This window comes from Chlorella variabilis (genome assembly GCF_000147415.1).
Source record: "Chlorella variabilis unplaced genomic scaffold CHLNCscaffold_14, whole genome shotgun sequence".
Classification (NCBI taxonomy): domain Eukaryota; kingdom Viridiplantae; phylum Chlorophyta; class Trebouxiophyceae; order Chlorellales; family Chlorellaceae; genus Chlorella; species Chlorella variabilis.
This window is the reverse complement of record NW_005435074.1, coordinates 183227-200833: the sequence shown is the minus strand read 5'-3', so window position 1 is coordinate 200833 and position 17607 is coordinate 183227. Positions and strand designations below refer to the sequence as shown.

The 17607-nt window shown below is 67.0% G+C and overlaps 4 protein-coding genes across 4 annotated transcripts; 1 reads left to right on the top strand and 3 right to left on the bottom strand.

The window, feature by feature from the left end:
• Positions 1–170: 170 nt before the first annotated feature.
• Positions 171–2417, bottom strand: CHLNCDRAFT_135522 (hypothetical protein; the record flags this gene model as incomplete). The annotated part of the gene is made up of 7 exons (XM_005846176.1): positions 171–315; positions 478–650; positions 784–893; positions 1149–1210; positions 1354–1519; positions 1739–1896; positions 2032–2417. 7 exons carry the CDS (start codon positions 2415–2417, stop codon positions 171–173), a joined length of 1200 nt encoding a protein of 399 aa, XP_005846238.1.
• Positions 2418–3255: 838 nt separating this feature from the next.
• On the bottom strand, positions 3256–6353 carry CHLNCDRAFT_58231 (hypothetical protein; the record flags this gene model as incomplete). Its single annotated transcript, XM_005846175.1, has 8 exons — positions 3256–4050; positions 4211–4314; positions 4481–4553; positions 4693–5292; positions 5466–5627; positions 5813–5935; positions 6155–6207; positions 6308–6353. 8 exons carry the CDS (start codon positions 6351–6353, stop codon positions 3256–3258), a joined length of 1956 nt encoding a protein of 651 aa, XP_005846237.1.
• Positions 6354–6863: 510 nt separating this feature from the next.
• CHLNCDRAFT_31701 (hypothetical protein) lies at positions 6864–9481 on the top strand. The gene is made up of 7 exons (XM_005846352.1): positions 6864–6906; positions 7072–7263; positions 7516–7916; positions 8080–8227; positions 8375–8492; positions 8662–8768; positions 8937–9481. The coding sequence occupies exons 2-7, from the start codon at positions 7089–7091 to the stop codon at positions 9359–9361; spliced, it is 1374 nt and encodes a 457-aa protein (XP_005846414.1). The 5' UTR covers positions 6864–6906; positions 7072–7088; the 3' UTR covers positions 9362–9481.
• Positions 9482–9800: 319 nt separating this feature from the next.
• CHLNCDRAFT_135519 (hypothetical protein) lies at positions 9801–16943 on the bottom strand (the record flags this gene model as incomplete). The annotated part of the gene is made up of 23 exons (XM_005846174.1): positions 9801–9841; positions 9973–10072; positions 10231–10325; positions 10484–10600; positions 10748–10828; positions 10992–11141; positions 11325–11468; positions 11655–11762; positions 11984–12122; positions 12323–12464; positions 12659–12811; positions 12988–13121; positions 13283–13363; positions 13620–13800; positions 14021–14181; positions 14403–14553; positions 14729–14892; positions 15131–15346; positions 15484–15636; positions 16063–16310; positions 16434–16565; positions 16700–16786; positions 16886–16943. 23 exons carry the CDS (start codon positions 16941–16943, stop codon positions 9801–9803), a joined length of 3036 nt encoding a protein of 1011 aa, XP_005846236.1.
• Positions 16944–17607: the final 664 nt, after the last annotated feature.

Below are 17607 nucleotides of genomic sequence, written 5' to 3'. Positions count from 1 at the left end.
CATTCCGACCGACGTCAGGATCAGTGCTTGGTAAAATTCAGAGTGGGTCCCACGGGTTGGGATGCTTCTTCTGAGCGGCGATGAAGGAGGAGTCAAGCGGCAGAGGCAGTACTGAGGGATTTAAACATTCGAAGAGTGCAAGGGCGCAATATGCCCTTCCTCAGCGCTCGTCACATCCCCTTGGCTGCTGCTGCCTCCGCCTTCTTCAAATTGGCCTCATACTCCAGCTCCTCCTGATCTGGCTCGGGCAGTTGCGCAGGGCCGCCCTTCACCATCACGCACAGTTCAGGTGAGCAGTCCACGGCAATCACGTCGCTGCAGATTGCAGGCAGGCACCGTAAAAGTAGTTGAGGAGCAAACCGAAGATGCAACGACAGACCCCATGGACGCCCCAGCTTGCTTGGCGTCTGTTATCAGGCACAGTGGCCCATTTTGACTGACAACCACTGGGCCTCTCCAGGCTCCACCAACACTCACTTGAACACAGAGTTTTGAGCCTCGTTCCGGCACCACTGCTTCCTGCTATGATGAAGCAAGTAGAAGACCCCAGTTCGGCAGTTCACAAAGTGAATCAGTTGCATATATAGCGAGATGGGCGCCGGGGGGTCGTCATCGTCGCCCAAGGGCCTCCCAAAGTGATTATGCAAATCCTGCAGAGGTGCGCAAGAGTCTGTGCAACTCAAGTGGGTGGAAGTGCACACAACGGGGCACCACCTGGCCAATGCTGGATCCAGGCCAGTGCGTGTATGCACACAGGTTGGTCGCAGCCGGCTGCAAGCCCACCTCTATGACGTAGATGCCCCCAGGCTCGATGGTGGGCCACAACGCTGTGAGTGTTGCCAACTGATGGCCGGGATCATGGCTGCCGTCATCCACAATCATGTCAAAGTTGCCTATACGAGTGGAGTGGGCCAGGGTTCTGGCACATGGCTGAAAACCAGCTGGATTATGCTGGGGCTGTCTCGCTGCGCAAACAAGGCACGGCAGCCCCTCAACTTCAGCCTTGGCATCCGCCACAATTTCACCAAGTAATGCAGGGTCGTCCTGAGACCCTGCAGCCATCAGCCGCAAGTTGGTTGGGTGACGGTTTGAGCAACAGCAGCAGCAGCCACAGCAAAGTCAAGACAAATGCAAGAGCAGCCACCCACCGATGTACAGCTTGCCGCCAGCCTCTTTTTTCACGGAGTCTTTCCATTTCACAGCGCATTCCCTGCATGGGGCAGCATTTGCAATGAAGGCAATGCGGCAGAGCTCCTGTGTTTGCACTGAAGCGCAAGGTGCAACCATGGGCATGTTGGCCCCCCCTCAACCTTGCCATCAAATTGCCGCAGCATCTGCAAGGCGGCTGCGCACCGGTCATACTCCACAAACGATATCTTGGCGCACGGCAGGAAGGCATGCCAGAGTTTGAGGCTGGCGCCAGGACCGTAGCCCATATCGCAGCCCAGCCCAATCTCCAGCATGCGCAGGTCAGTGAAACGGACGTGGGAGAGGTAGCGCGTGTAAGCGTAGTGGTAGGCTGCACAGAGAATGCATGCGGGCAGTTGGCTCAGAGGGCCACAAGCATGAAGCCAGGGCAGTCGTCAGCTTTGGGTGCTGGCAGGCAGAGGGCAGGGCAGCAGTCATGAATCCGCAGCAGCGCAGGCGCTGGCAGTTGGAGGGCGCAGGAAGGGGAAGCAGTGGAGGCGGTGGGCGCTGGAGTGCATAGGCAGGGTGGCAGGCCCATCTGTTCGCTCACCGTGATCGGTGACTTTGTCGGTACCCGACCACTGTGCAAAATCCAGGAAGGCGCGGGGCAGACCCTTGGAGATGGGCGATGTAAACTGCCTGTTCCACTCATTGTCATACACGCTCCGCCCCTCCTTCTTGAGCTTCTCGGCATACTTGACGCCCAACCTGCACAGGGAATGAGAGTGGAATGGGGCAGATCGTAGCTTGACAAAGTGTGTCAACCGTGGTTGGATAGCATGGGCAGCAGCCAACCACTCAGCCCTGCACAAGGTCTGTCCAGCGCACAGACACGCCACTCACTTCATGCACTCTGTGGTTCTCAGGTCCACATCATTAGGCCCTCCGCTATTCTCTGCTGCCGGCTGATCCTGCGCTACTGCTGCTGGGTTGATTGGCTGTTCTGGAGGCTCCTGTGCCTCGGTTTGCTCAGGCGCCTCCTGCTCCTGCGTGGGCTGCTCAGGCTCCTCCATCTCCTCCTCCTGGGTGGGCTGGAGGAGCCCCTCCTCCTCCTGCGCGAGCTGCTCTGCCCCATCCTCAGGCTGTTGCTCCTGAGCTGCCGCCTCTGCTGCTGCCGCTTCCGCCGTCGCCGCTGCCGCCGCAGTGCTGGCGGCGACAGCCTCGGTGGCTGGCACCGCTTGCTGGGTCCCGGGAGGCAGCTTAAGTTGTCCAGTGTGCACGATGTGCATGTTTGCGGTGCGGTCGCTCTGAAGACCCCACACCACCGCCACCATACAGCAGCCCACTAGGAAGGCGCCCAACAACTCCCAGCTCCTGCGTTTTGCATTGCCCCGTTGTTGTGCGTGAACCCGCGAGTCCTCCATGATCGGGAGCTGCGCAAACGGCAAGCACAGTCCCCCTCACAGAAAAATCATAATGCTCTGGAGTCGGGGTGAGAATTTGCGAGGTTTTGCCCTGCTCTTTGGGGCAGAGTACCATGGTGCCCGGCGGCGGATGTACTGCGGGACGGTCAACTGCTGTACATGGGTCAACAATGTCCGTGCTTTCGTTCCGCGGCCAGAATAGAGTTGCTGCATTTATCAATGGCTGCCATGTTTTATGCCGACGTAATGCGTGCATGAGCCTCGCAGGTTCCGACCGCTCTGTAACTCGAGTCGAGTCGAGGGCCTCTGGTTGCACACAGCTCCTGCGTCCAGCCCACTCAATGCAACAGGCTTACATCTACTAGCATGGCCCGCGCGTCGGGGCAGGCAGACAGACGGCTGGCGGGCAAACATGCAAGTGGCTGGAGTCAGCAGTACCAAGATGCCAAGTGGGGATCGATCGTCGGCAGAGACGCAGTGCGAAAACGAACAAAACAATCTAGAGAGTTGGGGTAGCGTCATTGGCAGGATTACACAGGAGGTCAGGAGTGTCGCCTCCGATCATCGGCACATACAGACCGGGGCGGAGAGGCGCTGGCGCTTGCTGTGCCCGGCAGACATGCGGCTGGGCGCATCAACATGCCAGCCACCGCTGCGCCAGCTGCTCAGGCCCGCCCCCTGGCGGGCGAGGCGCCAGCAGAGCTCAGAAGCCGCGGCGGCGGAAGCCGCCAAACATGTCGCCATCAGTCAGCTGCTCCCGCTGGGGCGCCGCCGACGGGTAGCGCTGGTCGGCGGTAGGGGCGGCCTGCTCCCCGCCCTCATACCCGTATGTCTTGGGCAGCAGGTGCGCGGGCTTGACCAGCTTGATGGGCTTGCTGGCCAGCACCACGCTGCCATCGGAGTTGTACTGCACAGCGGCGCCGCCCGCCGCCTCCTCCACGGCGCCGCTGCCGTAGCTGCTGCCGGTGTTGACGGGGCGCGGCGCGGCCGCCTGCTGCTGCTGCCGGGGCGGCGCCGCCGCGTACCCGTAGCCGCCATCCACAGAGTGCAGCGGTGCGTCGGGCTGCGGCGCGGCGCCGTCGCCCATCAGCGACGAGCGCAGCATGTCCCCGATGGTGGCCCGCTTCTGGGGCTTGACCACGGGCACGGAGCGGGGGGCGGGGGCGGGGGCGGGGGCGCCGCCGCCGTTGAGCTGCACGGCCGGCGGGGAGGCCATGCCCGGCTTGACCACGGGCACGTGGGGGCCGCGCCGCTCGGGGCCCTTCTCCAGTTCAGTGCCCGCCAGCAGCACCGACGCGCCGGCCGCCGCCTGTGCAGCCACCTGCGCCACCCCCACATCCTTGAAGGCCTCCCCAGCCAGCGCCACCTCCACCTCAGCAGCCGGCACCGGCGCCGCGGCCAGCTCAACGGGCCGGGCAGACGCCTGCGCCAGCACCATGCTCGGCTTGGCGGGCTTGCTGGCGGGGCGGGGGCGGGCGCTCATCTGGAAGCCCAGCCCCTGCAGGCAGGCAAGGCGGACAGGCAGGCAAGGGGGATGACCGTCCACATCGGCAGCGACGCTTCGGCGCAGAGGAGCAGATCAGCGTGTGCTGTGCCCGGGCAACGACAGGCGCCCGCCCAGCAGCCGGCAAGCGAGGGAGGAGAGGAGCGCGCCTCACCTCGGTGCGGCGTCCTGCGGGCGTGGCGGCCCTCGAGGCGCCCGAGTCCCCCTCCAGGTACTGCTTCACCTGGTCCCGCACCTGGCGCCCGCCGTAGTAGGTGCCTGCAGGTGGAGCGCCCAGCAGCCTCAGCCATGCGGGCAGCGGGGCGGCGGCGCAGGCACAGCCCGACCGCTGGCCGGCATGCTGGGCTGCGCCTTGCGAGGCACAGGGCCCGGGCGGTCTGCGCGCCACATCTGTCGGCAGGCAGCCGGCCCAGCCGCCGCTCACCATACTTGCTGCCGGTGATGGGGTCGTCGGCGGGCTTGGGCCGGCCCAGGGGCAGCTTGCGGGGTGCGGGGCGCTGCAGGGGAGCAGGCAGGGCAGAGGAGAGCGGGTGGGTGAGGCGCCGCTGCTGCTGGTGCCAGGGCCAAAGCCGCCGTGCCGGGCAGCCTGCCAGCATGGCAGCCACAAGCCGCGCACGTGAGCGCAAGGCCGCCCACCTGCGGCACCGGGGTGCGTGGGGACACCTCCCCCTTCATCACCGCGATGCGCTGCTGCAGCTCGTCCTCCGAAAGCCGCTGCGCCTTGCCGTGCGGCGCCTGTGGCGCGGGGCCGCCCGCCGCCGACAGGTAGGCAGCCTCCTGGGCTGCCGCCTGGCGAGCGGCCAGGCTGGCTGCCGCCGCGGCGGCGGCATACTCCTGCCGCTTGCCCACGACAGCCGCAGCTCCGGCGGCACACTCCTCGGGGCGCGGGGTCAGCGTGCGGCGGCGCCGTGGCGCCGGCGCCGGCGGGGGCTCCAGCGCCTGCTGCACGGCGCGGCCGGCCACCGCCGCGCCGCGGCCGACAGCCGCGGTGGCGCCAGCCAGGGTGTGCACGGCCCAGCGCAGCAGGCGGCCCAGCTCCGTCACGCCCGGCACCGGCCGGCCCTCTTTGATGCGCGAGTTGGCCAGGGAGGCGCCCGCCACCAGCGCAGCCAGCCCCAGCGCGCCGGTGGCCAGCCCAGGCTGCTGCACGCGCCAGCTGTCGGGCACCGAGGGAGGGCGCACCACCAGGGCCACCTGCTGAGCCTGGGCCTGGGCAGCCTGCTGCAGCGCCGCCTCCTGCAGCGCGCACAGGCGGCCAGCCAAACCACCGGCATGGAGCTGTGAGGCCAGGGCTGGAAGTCAGGCCAAGCCGCGGCTGCAAACCAAACATCATGGGGGGGGGGGGCGGGCTGCCATCCTGCCACACACCCGTTCCCCTCCCTCCCCGCCGCTGCTCTGCGCGTCCCCACCTGCTCCCGCAGGTAAGTCCACTTGCAGTCCCCGTCAAACACGCCGGTGACGCGCAGCCCCTGGTCGCGCTGCCAGGCCTGCAGCGCCTGCCCCGTCACGTCGCCAAAGTAGCCGCTCAGCCCGTCGTCGCTGGAGAAGTAGCCCTGCTCCGCAAGGTACGCCTGCACTTGGGAGCAGGTGGCAGGTTGGGGAGTGCCAGGCAGTGGAGCAGCTCCGACGCTTGCAGGCAGCGGGCCGAGCGCACAGCACAGGGAGGAGGAGCACCGCGAGGGCAGCAGCGAAGGCTGGGCGGCGGACATAGGAGTGCGTGGCCATCGGCGGCCGCTGCTCAGCGCCGGCGCCGCACCTGCAGCTGCATGACGTCGTCGCCAAAGCTGCCCTGCTGCAGCACGCGGTCCCCAAACTCGTGCACCTGCGCGCCCTTGAGCCGCAGGCGTGCCACCCGCGTCTTGTACTGGTAGGGGCCCAGCTGCGGGGAAGCAGGGAGCGACGTGCGGCGTGCAGAAGCGGGGCGGGTGAGCGGAGCGGCTGTGGCAGGCGGCGGGAAGGTGGGGCAGGGTAAGTGAGGGGGCAGTGGACACAGTGGCAGCGGCCTGTGCGTTGCCAGCCCTGGCCGTGGCATGGGAGCTGGCACCCATCGGCCCAGCGGGGCGGGAGCGGAAGGGCGGCAACCGCGGCGCCGCCTCACCATGCTCCGAACCAGCACCGCACTCCGCCCATGGCTCCTGGCAGTGCGCGCCCCTGGCAGCAGAGGGGCAGCAGGCGGTGAGGCCTGCTCTCAAGCGATCGAGCTGTGGGGAGCTGATGGCCCGCAGGCAGGCACCCTTGTCACCTCGCTCACCTCTGGGGCGCACCGTCAGTGCCCTCTGGGGCACTGCCAGCTGCATTCTGCAATCGCCTCGGGCGCCCTGGCTTGCGCCTTGGCCTGGCTGCCTTTTGAATTCTAAAACACCCCCCTGCTGATGGGGGGCGTGTCTGCTCGCTGGGTTTGCAGCAGTGGGCAGCCAGCAGGTGATCTGGGGGTGCGAGGGGAGTTTGGTGGCTCTGCATGGAGTGTCGACCTGGCAGCCCGCGCGTGAAAACCCCATTCCCCAGCCCGATCGCCCATCAGCAGCCCTGATCCTGCAGCCATGGCTCCCAAGGCCAAGGCCAAGTCCGCCCAGGCCAAGAAGAAGCCGGCAGAGGAGCCGCGGCTGGGGTTCCTGCCACCCCGACTGCTGGCGTCCATCTTCCTCTACACCGTCACCATGGGTGTGCTGTATAAGATGGCCGATGACAATGGCACGCTGGCCCTTCTCAAGAGCCACCTGCAGGCAGCGCCCTGGAACCCCCTGAGCCCTCCCTGCGGCCTGCTCAGCGCCAAGGAGTTTGTGATCATGAGCGACAGGGTGGTGGTTGGAGGCAGCAAGGGCGAGGCGGTGGGCCCTCAGCCAGGAGCAGGCAAGCTGAGGCCGATGCCCACCCGCCGCCATCACCCTCGCTGCCGCCGCCGCCTGGCCGACTCTCGTCTACCTTGGCCAGTGCTCCATCTGCTGCATCTCGCCATCCTGACATCCTGACTTCATGTGTTCACCCCTGCCACTCGTCTTGCTCTGCGCTGTGCAGTTCACGTGAGGGGTGGCATGATTGCCGCCGTGCACTTGGGCGGCCCCACGGCCGATCGCCACACGCTTGCCAAGCCGCTGCTCGACAGCCGGCCCTCCCTGCAAGTGCTGGACTATGGGGATGCTGTGGTGTCCCCTGGCATGATTGACGTCCATGTCCACATGAATGAGCCCGGCAGGGAGGAATGGGAAGGTGAGCGGGGCCGACGGCATGGCCGGGGTGCAGCAGGTTGCCTAGGGCTGTGCAGCGCGCGCAGCACCCCTCGCAATAGCTGCGCGATGCGTGCAGCACTCACAGCAGTGGGTGGCAGGAGAGTGGGCAACAGGAAGGCGCCATGCCATTGCTGTCTCAAGCGCCTTTCCAACCCAGCGCCTCGGCCACCCACCACCCGCCCTCGCCCTGCACGCTCACAGCACGGGCCCCATCCCCTCGGGCCGCATGCAGGCATGGCGACCGCGACCCGCGCCGCCGCTGCCGGCGGCATCACCACCCTGATCGACATGCCCCTCAACTCCGCCCCCTGCACCAACACCCCCGCGGAGCTGGCCCGCAAGGCGGCGGCCGCCGCCGAGCCCAACAAGACCCACGTCAACGTCGGCTTCTGGGCGGGCCTGGTCCCCGCCAACGCTGCCGCCCCGGGCGTGCTCAAGGCGCTGGCCAGGGGCGGCGCGCTTGGCTTCAAGGCCTTCATGGCCCCCTCCGGCATCGACGACTTCCCGCACGTGTCGCCCGCCGAGGTGGAGGCGGCGCTGCCCACCATCCGTGCGCTGGGCCTGCCGCTGCTGGTGCACGCCGAGATTGTGGATGGCGATGTGCCTCAGGAGGTGGGTGGGCAGGCCCCGGGGGTGACAGGAGCTTACCCTTTGAGGGTTCAATGCGTCGTAGGGGTGGATGTGCCGGGTCGGCCAAGCGGGTGTCGGGAGCGAGTGAGTAGGCTAGTCGCAGGTGTTGCGGAGTGCGTTGGCCTGATCCCTGCCCGTCTGCCTGCCTACCCGCCTGCAGGGTGAGCCCCGCGAACACTCCACCTGGCTGGCGTCCCGGCCGCGGCGGTTTGAGAAGAACGCGGTGCGGGCGCTGATCGGCGCGCTGCGGGCCACCGCCGCCAACGCCACCAAGCCCGGCTTCCGCCTTCACGTGGTGCACCTGTCCGGTGGGTGTCGCCTACTGCCTTGGTGACTGGCTGGTCGGGCAGAGCGGGGGGTGCATGGGGTGGCTCTGGGAGGCAGCTGACAATCCCATGGCTGTGTGTTGCTCACCACCCGTCTTTTGCCCACGCACGCCGCGGCGCTCCAACCTGGCGCAGATGCCGAGCTGGTGCCTGAGATTGTGGCTGCCAAGGCGGAGGGTCTGCCCATCAGCGTGGAGACCTGCCCCCACTACCTCAACTTTGCCACCGAGCGCGTCCCTGTTGGCGACACACGGTGGGCAGCTGATGGTGGTGGTGGTTGGGGGGGTTGGTGGGGGAGGCGGTGGTGGGGATGAGGAGGGGAGGACAACAGATGGATGTGATGTGGTGTGTGCCCGGTTTGCCCATGATTATCATGCCTACCACAGCCTCCTGACCCACCCCGCCGCTCGCCTGCCCTGCAGGCTCAAGTGCGCGCCGCCTCTGCGCGAGGAGGACAACCGCTACCGCCTGCTGGATGCGCTCAAGGACGGCAGCATCGACAGCGTGGCCACAGACCACTCCCCCTCGGGTGCGCAGCCAAGCTTTTTGGCTGCCGGGGTGGCCAGCGGCTGCTGCCGCTCGCTCAACACTGTATGCATGCGAGCGCCCTGTGCCTCGCAGCGGCTGGGGACAGGTGCGTGGGCTCCCCTGCCTGTTGACTGTGGTCGCCTGCCCGTCTTGCCTCCTCCTGCTGCAGACCCTGCACTGAAGCTGCTCCAGGAGGGCGACTTCCTCAAGGCCTGGGGCGGCATCTCTGGCCTGCAGTACGCGCTGCCCTCCACCTGGTCTCCCTGCCACATGCACGGCATGAACCTCACCTGGCTGACGCGCGCCTGGTCCACCTACCCCGCCCAGCTGGCCAACCTGGGCAGGAAGAAAGGGCGGCTGGCTGCCGGCTACGACGCAGACATTGTGGTGTGGGGGCCGGAGCAGGATGCTGACACGAGCCGCGAGGCGCTGCAGCACAAGCACAAGGAGACGCCCTACAATGGCATGCGCATGCAGGGCCGCGTGCTGGCCACCTTTGTGGGCGGCAGCCAGGTGTTTGGGGAGCAGCAGGGCGTGGCGCCCGCAGCCTGCGGCGCCGTCATCCTGCCCAAGCAGCTGCTCCCGTTCCCGTGACGAGCCGCCGTGCATGGGCCATTGCTCCCCCCCCCACTCTCCACACTGGATTTCATTGACTGCGCCCTGCATTGTTTGCTCTTGCACCCATCTTCTTTCATTACTTGTAAGGTGATCTCTGAAGAGCAAAGAGCAAGCCATGCCGCCAAGGCTTGGCAGCATTACTGTCGACTGTGAGTCAGAAACATGAAACTCAAGCACGTGACCCAAACACACACACCAGCCAGCGGACGCCTGCATCATTGCTTTGTGCTTTGTTTTGCAGACACGGCGCTGTTACATGTCGAACGTCACGCAGTTCTGGCAACAATCGATCAAAAACTGAAAGTCTAACTGGCAGGCACAGGGAGGCATGTCGTGCCGCTGCCACACGTCAGAGGTGCCTGCCTTGCTATGTACCGCGACTGCTGCTGCCTGCACCGCTTGCTGTGCCTTCTTTCTACTTGGCCATCAAGAGCTTTTGCAGCTGGAGCATGAAGTCTGCAGGAAGCGGGGGAGCAGAGCAGGGGTGGAGCGCTAGGCAGGGGAGGACGAGGACGGTGAGTAAAGCAGGCGCGGGGCATGCACACACATCCACAAACACACACAAGTGGCAGTGGGCAGGCACCCACCCAGGTATGCCATGCTGCCTGTGGTGGCCTGCCGGTCCTCCACCAGGAAGGGCATGAGGTGCGCCTCCATGGGCGTGCCCTGGCGGATCGTCCAGCACTCCTGCAGTATGGCGGCGGACGCGGCGCGCATGGCATACGCTCAGCAGGGAGGCGCAGGGAGGCCAGATGCTGCTAGGCGGCGTCCTGCCCGCAGGGCAGCAGCCAGTCGCGCAAGGAGCGGTACAGCTTGGATGCGTGGCCCCCAGCTAGCCAGCCCACCTGCCACAGCTCCCTGCGGTCCCGCAGCTGCCGCATCACAGCATTGATGCGCGCGCTCAGCTCGCTGCCCTGCCGCACCGGCTCCGGGTTCAGGCCTGCAGGGGCGAAGGGCAGAGGGTGCCAGGGGTGAGCAAGGTTGCAAGCTGCTACCAGGTGCTCTCCTGTCGCCGGAAAGCATCCAGGCACTATGCACTTGTCCGTTCCCAGGTGTCCCAAAGCCACCAGCCCACCGCGCTTGCATCCACGTGCGCACCTGCCGTGTCCTGCGGCGGCCCCTGCACCCCGAACACCTGGGCATAGAAGCTGGGCGGTACCGCCTGGCCCAGCCACAGGATCAGCATGCGACCGTTGTCGACAATGTATGCGCCGGCTGCAGGCGGGGAGCCCGGGAGGGAGAGCAGGGAGGGGTAAACGCCGGTGCAGCATGCAAAAGGGCAGCGCAAACCCCAAAGCACAGCAGCAGCAGCCATACAAGGCCAGCAGGCCACCGGCCAGGCCAGCAACCCGCCAGGCACACCAGGGTTGAAGTATTCGAGGCCGGCAGGCGCGGTGCTGGGCAGCACCACCTCGCCAGTGGACTTTTCCTTGCCCCAGTCCCCTGCACCGACAGGCGTGTGGCAGGGGGAGAGCCGGGACCACAGTCAGCCTGGCTGCGCCGCGCTCCGGCAGAAACGCACGTGCACTCTGTTCCTCTCGCCCTCCCTGCATGGCCCCCTTCCCCTCCGTTCCCACCCCACACCGTCGGCCCCGCCCACCCCCACCTGCCAGCTCATAGACCGGGTAGCAGGATGGGTAGATGAGGCGCAGCTGGTCGTACACCGAGCAGCTGACCATCTGGTGGCCCACAGCCGCGCGCTCGTCGCTGTTCACGTCGCGGCCGCCGCCCCGCAGCGCCGCGGTCTTCAGCAGGCCTGCGTGGCAGTGACCAGGGGTGGGGAGGCTGGGATGGGGTGGGGCAGTGTAGGGCAAGAGGAGGCGCATGGGGCTGACCGGGAAGGCAAAGCCAAGCTGCAGCAGTTCCTGCCATCAGCCCCTTGTAACCTCGCACACCAACGCCGGCATGGCAGCCGGCCGCCCTGCTCTGGGGGCCCCACCTAGCGTGAGCAGCGGCAGGCCCTTGAGGCGCTCCGGCAGGACCAGGGAGTTGGGAGAGAGGTTGGTGCCCATGCCGGGCCCCGCGCCGCGCATGTGCAGCATGCGATACTCGCGCAGCGTGGCCACCAGCCGCTGCTGCAGGGCTGCGGGCAGCGAAGGAGCCACGGCGGGGAGGCACGAGGGCCTGTCACTAGAGGCCCGAAGCAGGTGAGCAGCGAACGCATGCAAACCATTCCACAGCTGGAATCTATCGGCTTTCCACAACTGCAATTGCACAGCTGTTGACGATTGGCAGACACCACCACCACCACCACCACCACCACACTCACAGGTGCGCACGTCGTCCAGCTTGGCCGAGTAGGAGCGCTCCACAGACAGCTTGCCCATGAGCGCAGCGGTGGCGCCCGCGTCGCTCTGCTTGTACAGGTCGATCAGGTCTGCAGGGGGCGGGTGGGGGATGTGGTTGTGGGGTGTGGTCAGGTTGTGGGTGTGGTCAGGGGTGTGGGGAGAGCGCACAAGTGTGGGGCGGATCGTGCCCGGCTGATTTCAGAAGCAAAGGCTGAGTGTAGACGGCAGCCAAGCGCAGCGGGTAGGGTGGGAAGAAGAGCTGCATCACTGGGGGGACGGGCACAGGACGGTGCTCAGGCGGTGCCCCCACCTGACACCACCGGCAGCGCCAGCGTGTGCACGCGGATGCGCCGCTCGCCGCACGAGTTGGTGTAGAGCAGGGCTGCCTGCAGGTAGGCCACCTGCCCCGTCACCAGCGTCTCCTCGTGCGCAATCTCAACCGAGAATGACTGCAGGCAGGGGGAGGGCGGTGGTTGGGTGTGCTTGTGTATGTGTGTTATTCCTGTAGGGTGGGATGCGGTGCTGCAGTGGAGGGACATGCCGAGGCAGCTGCCTGCGCTCAAGTGTCCACAACCGCACGCGCTACGGAATGCGCCGCCCGAGAGCAGGCAGGCAAGGCGGGTAGGGCGCAGGTGAGGCCGGCACCCACCTTGTCCACGTCGCAGGCGGGCAGGGCCAGCAGGTCTGTGGAGCGGATGAAGAAGTGGCCGAAGAAGGCGGAGATGCGGAGGCCCTTAGAGCAGCGAATGCGCATGACAGCCTCCCACGCCGTCTCGCGCGCCAGGTTGCGGCTGCAGGCCAGGCGCCAGAGGGCGGCCGTGTGGAATGGCAGGGAGAGGGGCGGCAGGCATTCGTGACCCCGCCCCTGCTTCGTGCTGCCGGGGCGTCTCACCTTCACCGGTGTAATGCTCAACCCAAGCACCAAAGCTTCCCCTCCATCCACCAACCCAGCACCTTATCCCACACCCCCGCGCCCCTCCCTCACCTGAGCTCCGCCTGCAGCTTGGGCCCGTCCCGCTCCGCTGCAAACCCAGGGTAGTAGTAGAGCTGGCCTCCCGTGTACTTGGGCAGGGCGCCCAGGGAGGGCAGGTCCATGTAGGCGGAGCCAAAGGCAAACACGTCCACGCAGATCTGGAATCTGCGGGCAGGGAGAGGGAGGGAGGGAGGGACAGGTAAGCCAGGTGAGGGGTGGCGGGAGCGATGACGTAGGGACAAGCAGAGTGCAGCACAGCATGCCCTGCCCTGCCTGTTTGCAACACGTGCCCTGCTGCAAACCAATCCCTCCCGCCACCCGTGCCCACACGCCCAACCCACCTGGATGCCTCTGCCGAGAAGCGCTTGTAAAAGGGGTCGTCGGGTGTGCGCAGGCTGTACTCGCGGTCGGTGCCGTACAGCGCAGGGTTATCGCGCGCCTTGATGCGCCCGATGCCCACGCTGGGCGCCGCTGCCTGCGTGGGAGCAGAGCGGGGGGCAGAGGGAGGCGTGTAGGCAGCAGCGGCGTGTGAGTAGCAGGACACTGGGCAGGTTTACAGCAATGCCACAGGCCTGTGTCCAACCAGCAGCACAGCATGGGGCAGGTGGGTTGATTGCCAGGCCCTCCCCGCCCCACCTGGAACAGCAGCAGCTTGCCGCCGATGTGATTCATGACCAGGAAGGCGGCCTGCAGGGCGGGGCCCATGGCGCTCTCCACCTGCACCCGGAAACACAGCGCAGCAGGCGGACACAGGGCGCAGGCCCATGGTAAGTGGCGGGGACGCACCACCTCGTGATGGTCCCCGACCCGCCTCGCTGCTCCAGGATGAGACAGTACCAGCCAGCAACTTTTTGGCTGAGCAGCAGCCGCATGGGGGTTATCCATCAATACAAACAAACACGCACACCACGCACACCGACATGCGCGCCCCGTGCCCGTATCCCGCGCGGCCACTCACAGCGGGTCCCATCACCTGGCTGGCGCGGCCGTAGCTCTGCGGCAGCGAGTCCAGCAGGGCGTCCACCAGGGCGCGGCTGTCCCTGAGGTTCACCAGCAGGTCGTCAGGCAGGGGCACAAAGGGGTCGTCCACCTCCGCCACCACCATCATCTGGGGCTGCGACAGGCTGCTCTTCAGGTTGTAAAAGTGCAGCGTGCTGCGGGAGCAGTGGGGGTTGGGGTGGGGGGTGGGGTGCGTCACTATGTGTGTGTGTGTATGTGTGTGTGTGTAGGGGGAGGGGGAGGGAGTGGCATCATGTGAAACTTGCTGGTGACCTGCTCCACCTCCATGTGCATCAGAATGGCCGCTGCCAACCCCCTAGCCAGCCCCAGCCAGCCCAGAGCATGCCGGCACCTCACCGCCCCCCAGCCGCTCACTTGTCGAAAGTGATGAAGGCCACCTGGGTGCGCTCGTCCCCGGGCAGGGAGTCGAGGGAGGCCTTGATGGTGGAGCAGGCCGCGCCCAGCATGCCGCACGCCGCGGCGGCGAACGACACGTCGATGACAAACACATAGGTGGGGGGCATGGGGGCCCGCACCTGCGCAGCGGCAGGCAGGCGGCGAGGCCGGGCGGGTTGGGAACAGGCAGGGCAGGAGAATTCGTGGCGCGCATCGATCACAACCCTTATGCACGACACGTGTACGTGCCGGTGTGCAAGACAGAAACTTGGTGCGCCCTCCAAACACACTACACTACACACAATTCGTCGCCACCGCTCAGCCCACCGCCCACCACCACCACCACCACCACGCCACCCACCATGTACTCTGCGGGCGCCACATACTCCACGCTGCCGCCGCACAGCTCGGGGCGCTCGTCGTGGTCCAGGCGGCGGCCGTTGGCGTCCAGCGAGCAGAAGTACTCCACAGGCACCTCGTTCACCATCTGGCACACGTTGCACGAGTAGCGCCTGCACGGCGGGGCCCACGGCAACAGGCGTGGGGGTGACACGGTGGGGCGCGAGGTGGCTGCAGGTGGGGACCGGTGGGAGCAGCAGGGGGTACCCTGCACCACCCACCAGCACACCAGCCAGCGCCTCCGGGCGGCCATCTGCCCAACGGTCCTGCAGCAGTGCCACCACCCACCTGCCGCCATCCATCCACGACATGAAGGGGTTGATGTATGTGCGGCAGCGCTTGCAGCGGATGATGGTGCCTCCCGTGGGGTTTGCCACCGGCACCACGCCCCCCGCCTGCGCCATAGGGTGCACCACCGCGCCGTACGGCAGGTGCCACCGAGACTTGAGCGCCTGCAGCAGGGGCGGCATAGGCACAGGTGGCGTGCCTCAGCAGAGATATGACAGGTAGCAAGCAAGCTGGGCGTGCGGCGGTGCTGCAGCCACCTGCCAGCCGCCGCAGAGGAGCTGCGCTGCGTGCAGGCAGAGCCCAGGCCAGCAGCAGCCACCGCCACACACCGTACAATCCAGACCAGCCACGTGTAAAGCCACCGCCTGCCCAACACACACACACACACACACACACACACACCTGCGAGTTGGGCACCGCGCAGCTGGTCATGCGCACAAACTCGGGCTTGCAGTTGACAGGGGAGTAGGGCTCTGGAGGGCCCACGTGGGCCTCTGCCGTGGGCCCAGCGGGCCTCGGGAAGGCCGCCGGGTTGGCGCCGCCGTCGGGGGCCTGGCCCGGCATGGTAGGCGCGGAGGGGCCCAGCGACAGCGTCTCGAATGCGTCCAGCGTGGCTTGCTGTAAGCAGAGAGAGAAGTCCACAGGGGAGTGGATGGGTGGGCGGGGACGAGCAGTCATGGTGCATTGCCACAGGCCAGGCTAGCTGTTGGAGGCATGATGGGCAGCGCCGGCAGCTAGCACCAGCAGCTGCTCACCATGCTGCTTTGATCATAGCCCATGCCCATCCCCATGCCCATGCCTGGCTGCTGCGGAGGGCCCATGCCCATGCCCGGCTGCTGCGGAGGGCCCATGCCCATGCCCGGTTGCGGTGGTGCACCTAGCCCTGGCATCGCTGGCCGCATGCCCATCTGCGGTGGGCCACCCATGCCCATGCCAGGCGGCCCACCCATGCCAGGCGGCGCTGCCATGCCTGGTGGACGGGGCATGCCTGGTGGGCCAGCCATGCCCATGCCGGGTGGGCCGGCCATCGTGGGGGGGCCTGCCTGCTGCATGCCTGGCGCCCCCGGCGAGCCTAGCGGCCGCATGCCCGGCTGCATCATGCCAGGTGGCCGCGGCGCCAGCCCTGCTGCTGCTCCAGGCTGTGCCAGGCCCGGCATGCCCATCGGCCGCATGCCAGCCCCGGGGGTAATCCCTGCTGGCGGGCCTCCCGCCGCTGCCATTGGCTGCTGCTGCTGCTGCTGGGGCGGCATCCCCATCGGCCGTGCCATTCCAGGTGGCCCGCTGGGCGCCCCCGGCGGCCCAGCCGCAAAACCGGCAGGGCGAGGGCCCGGCACAGCTGGCCGCGGGCCGCCGGGCTGCGCAGGTGCAAAGCTGGGGCGGGCGGGCGGCGGCTGCATGCCGCCGGGACCCGGGGGCCCCATGGGCCGGGGCATGCCCGGCTGCTGCTGCGGGGGCATGCCCGGCTGCTGCGGAGCAAAGCCGGGCCGCACCGGCGCTGCTGCGGGCCGCGGTGCACCGGGCATAGCGCCGGGCATTGCGGCGCCTGGAGGCCGCATGCCTGGGGCGCCCATTGGCTGCGGCGCTGCACCAGCGGGGCGAGGAGCGCCCGGAAAGCCTGCAGAGCACAGAAGTTCACAGCCGGTCGAAGAGTCGCTGGCCCTCACGCGTCATGCCGTTTCCCACCCCTCCTGCTGCGGTTGCTCACCTGCTGGGCCGGCGGGCGGACCGCTGGGCATGCCCATGCCGGGGCCTGCAGGCTGCGGCGGCTTGGGACCTGCTGCTGCCGGTGGCGGCCCACCGGGGTACCCGTTGGGTGCGCCACCAGGGGGCCCATACCCTGCAGTGGCAGCGGCGGCGGGCCGGCGGCAGGCCACGTTGAGTTGTGCGCCTTCTCCCGTGATGGCCGAGATCACCCTTGTCCTGGTCGCTGCACCGCACCCGCCCTGCAACTGCAGCAGCAGGCAGCCTCACCAGCCGGCCTGGGCGCAGTCATCGGGCCACCTGGGCGGACACCGGGCTGCTGCGGCTGGAAGGCACCAGGGCCGGGAGGCCGGGCACCTGCAGGCGCAGGGAGCGGGGTGCTCCTTTCAAGACTGCAGCGCCGCGGCCTTGGGGGGTGTTTGGCGCAGCTGCCTGAAAAAGCGGGTTCCAGCGCACCTGTTTGCTGCTGCCCATAGGCTGGATTGTAGCCTGGCTGCTGCTGATGGCCAGACATGGTAATCGGCCCCGTCAACAAAGCCGGCTCTCCATCAGCATCATACAGCCTAGTGGCGAGCGAGATGTACAAACGGATCCCGTCTGAGGACCCTGAGGAGCCCTGTGGCACTTACTCCAACTCAGCATGTACTGCCCGCTCACAGCTGAGTTATTCCGCTGCCCCTCACCCCAGCGCATGTCCAGGCTGCTGCACACACACCTCTACACTGCTGCTGATCACCCTGCATGTGCAGCAGTGCACCCTCCCGTCTCCTTCTCATAGCCAGCGTCTGCCTTGTAGTTGCTGGTGCCTACATACTGCTGCCCATGGGATCGTCGCAAAGCAGCAGCAGCGGTAGGCAGGAGGAGGTGGCGGCACAGAGCGGCAGCGGCGGTGCCGGTGCTGGCGCCGTTCGCCCTGAAAAGCTGGGAGCTGGACTGCTGCTTACGTGCGTCTCTCGCATGCCTGCCTCCGATATCTGATTACGCATCCGGCTGCAATGCTGATGTCATGCTGTCGCTGCAAAGCCACGCTTGACTCTCAACGCCCCACCCCTACATCCCACCCCACACCCACAACAACCCTCGCTCCGCAGATGCGACGGCGAGGTTCTGCTGCTGCAGCGCAATAGCAAGCACAACCATGGCACGTGGGGCTTGCCGGGGGGCAATGCAGATGACAC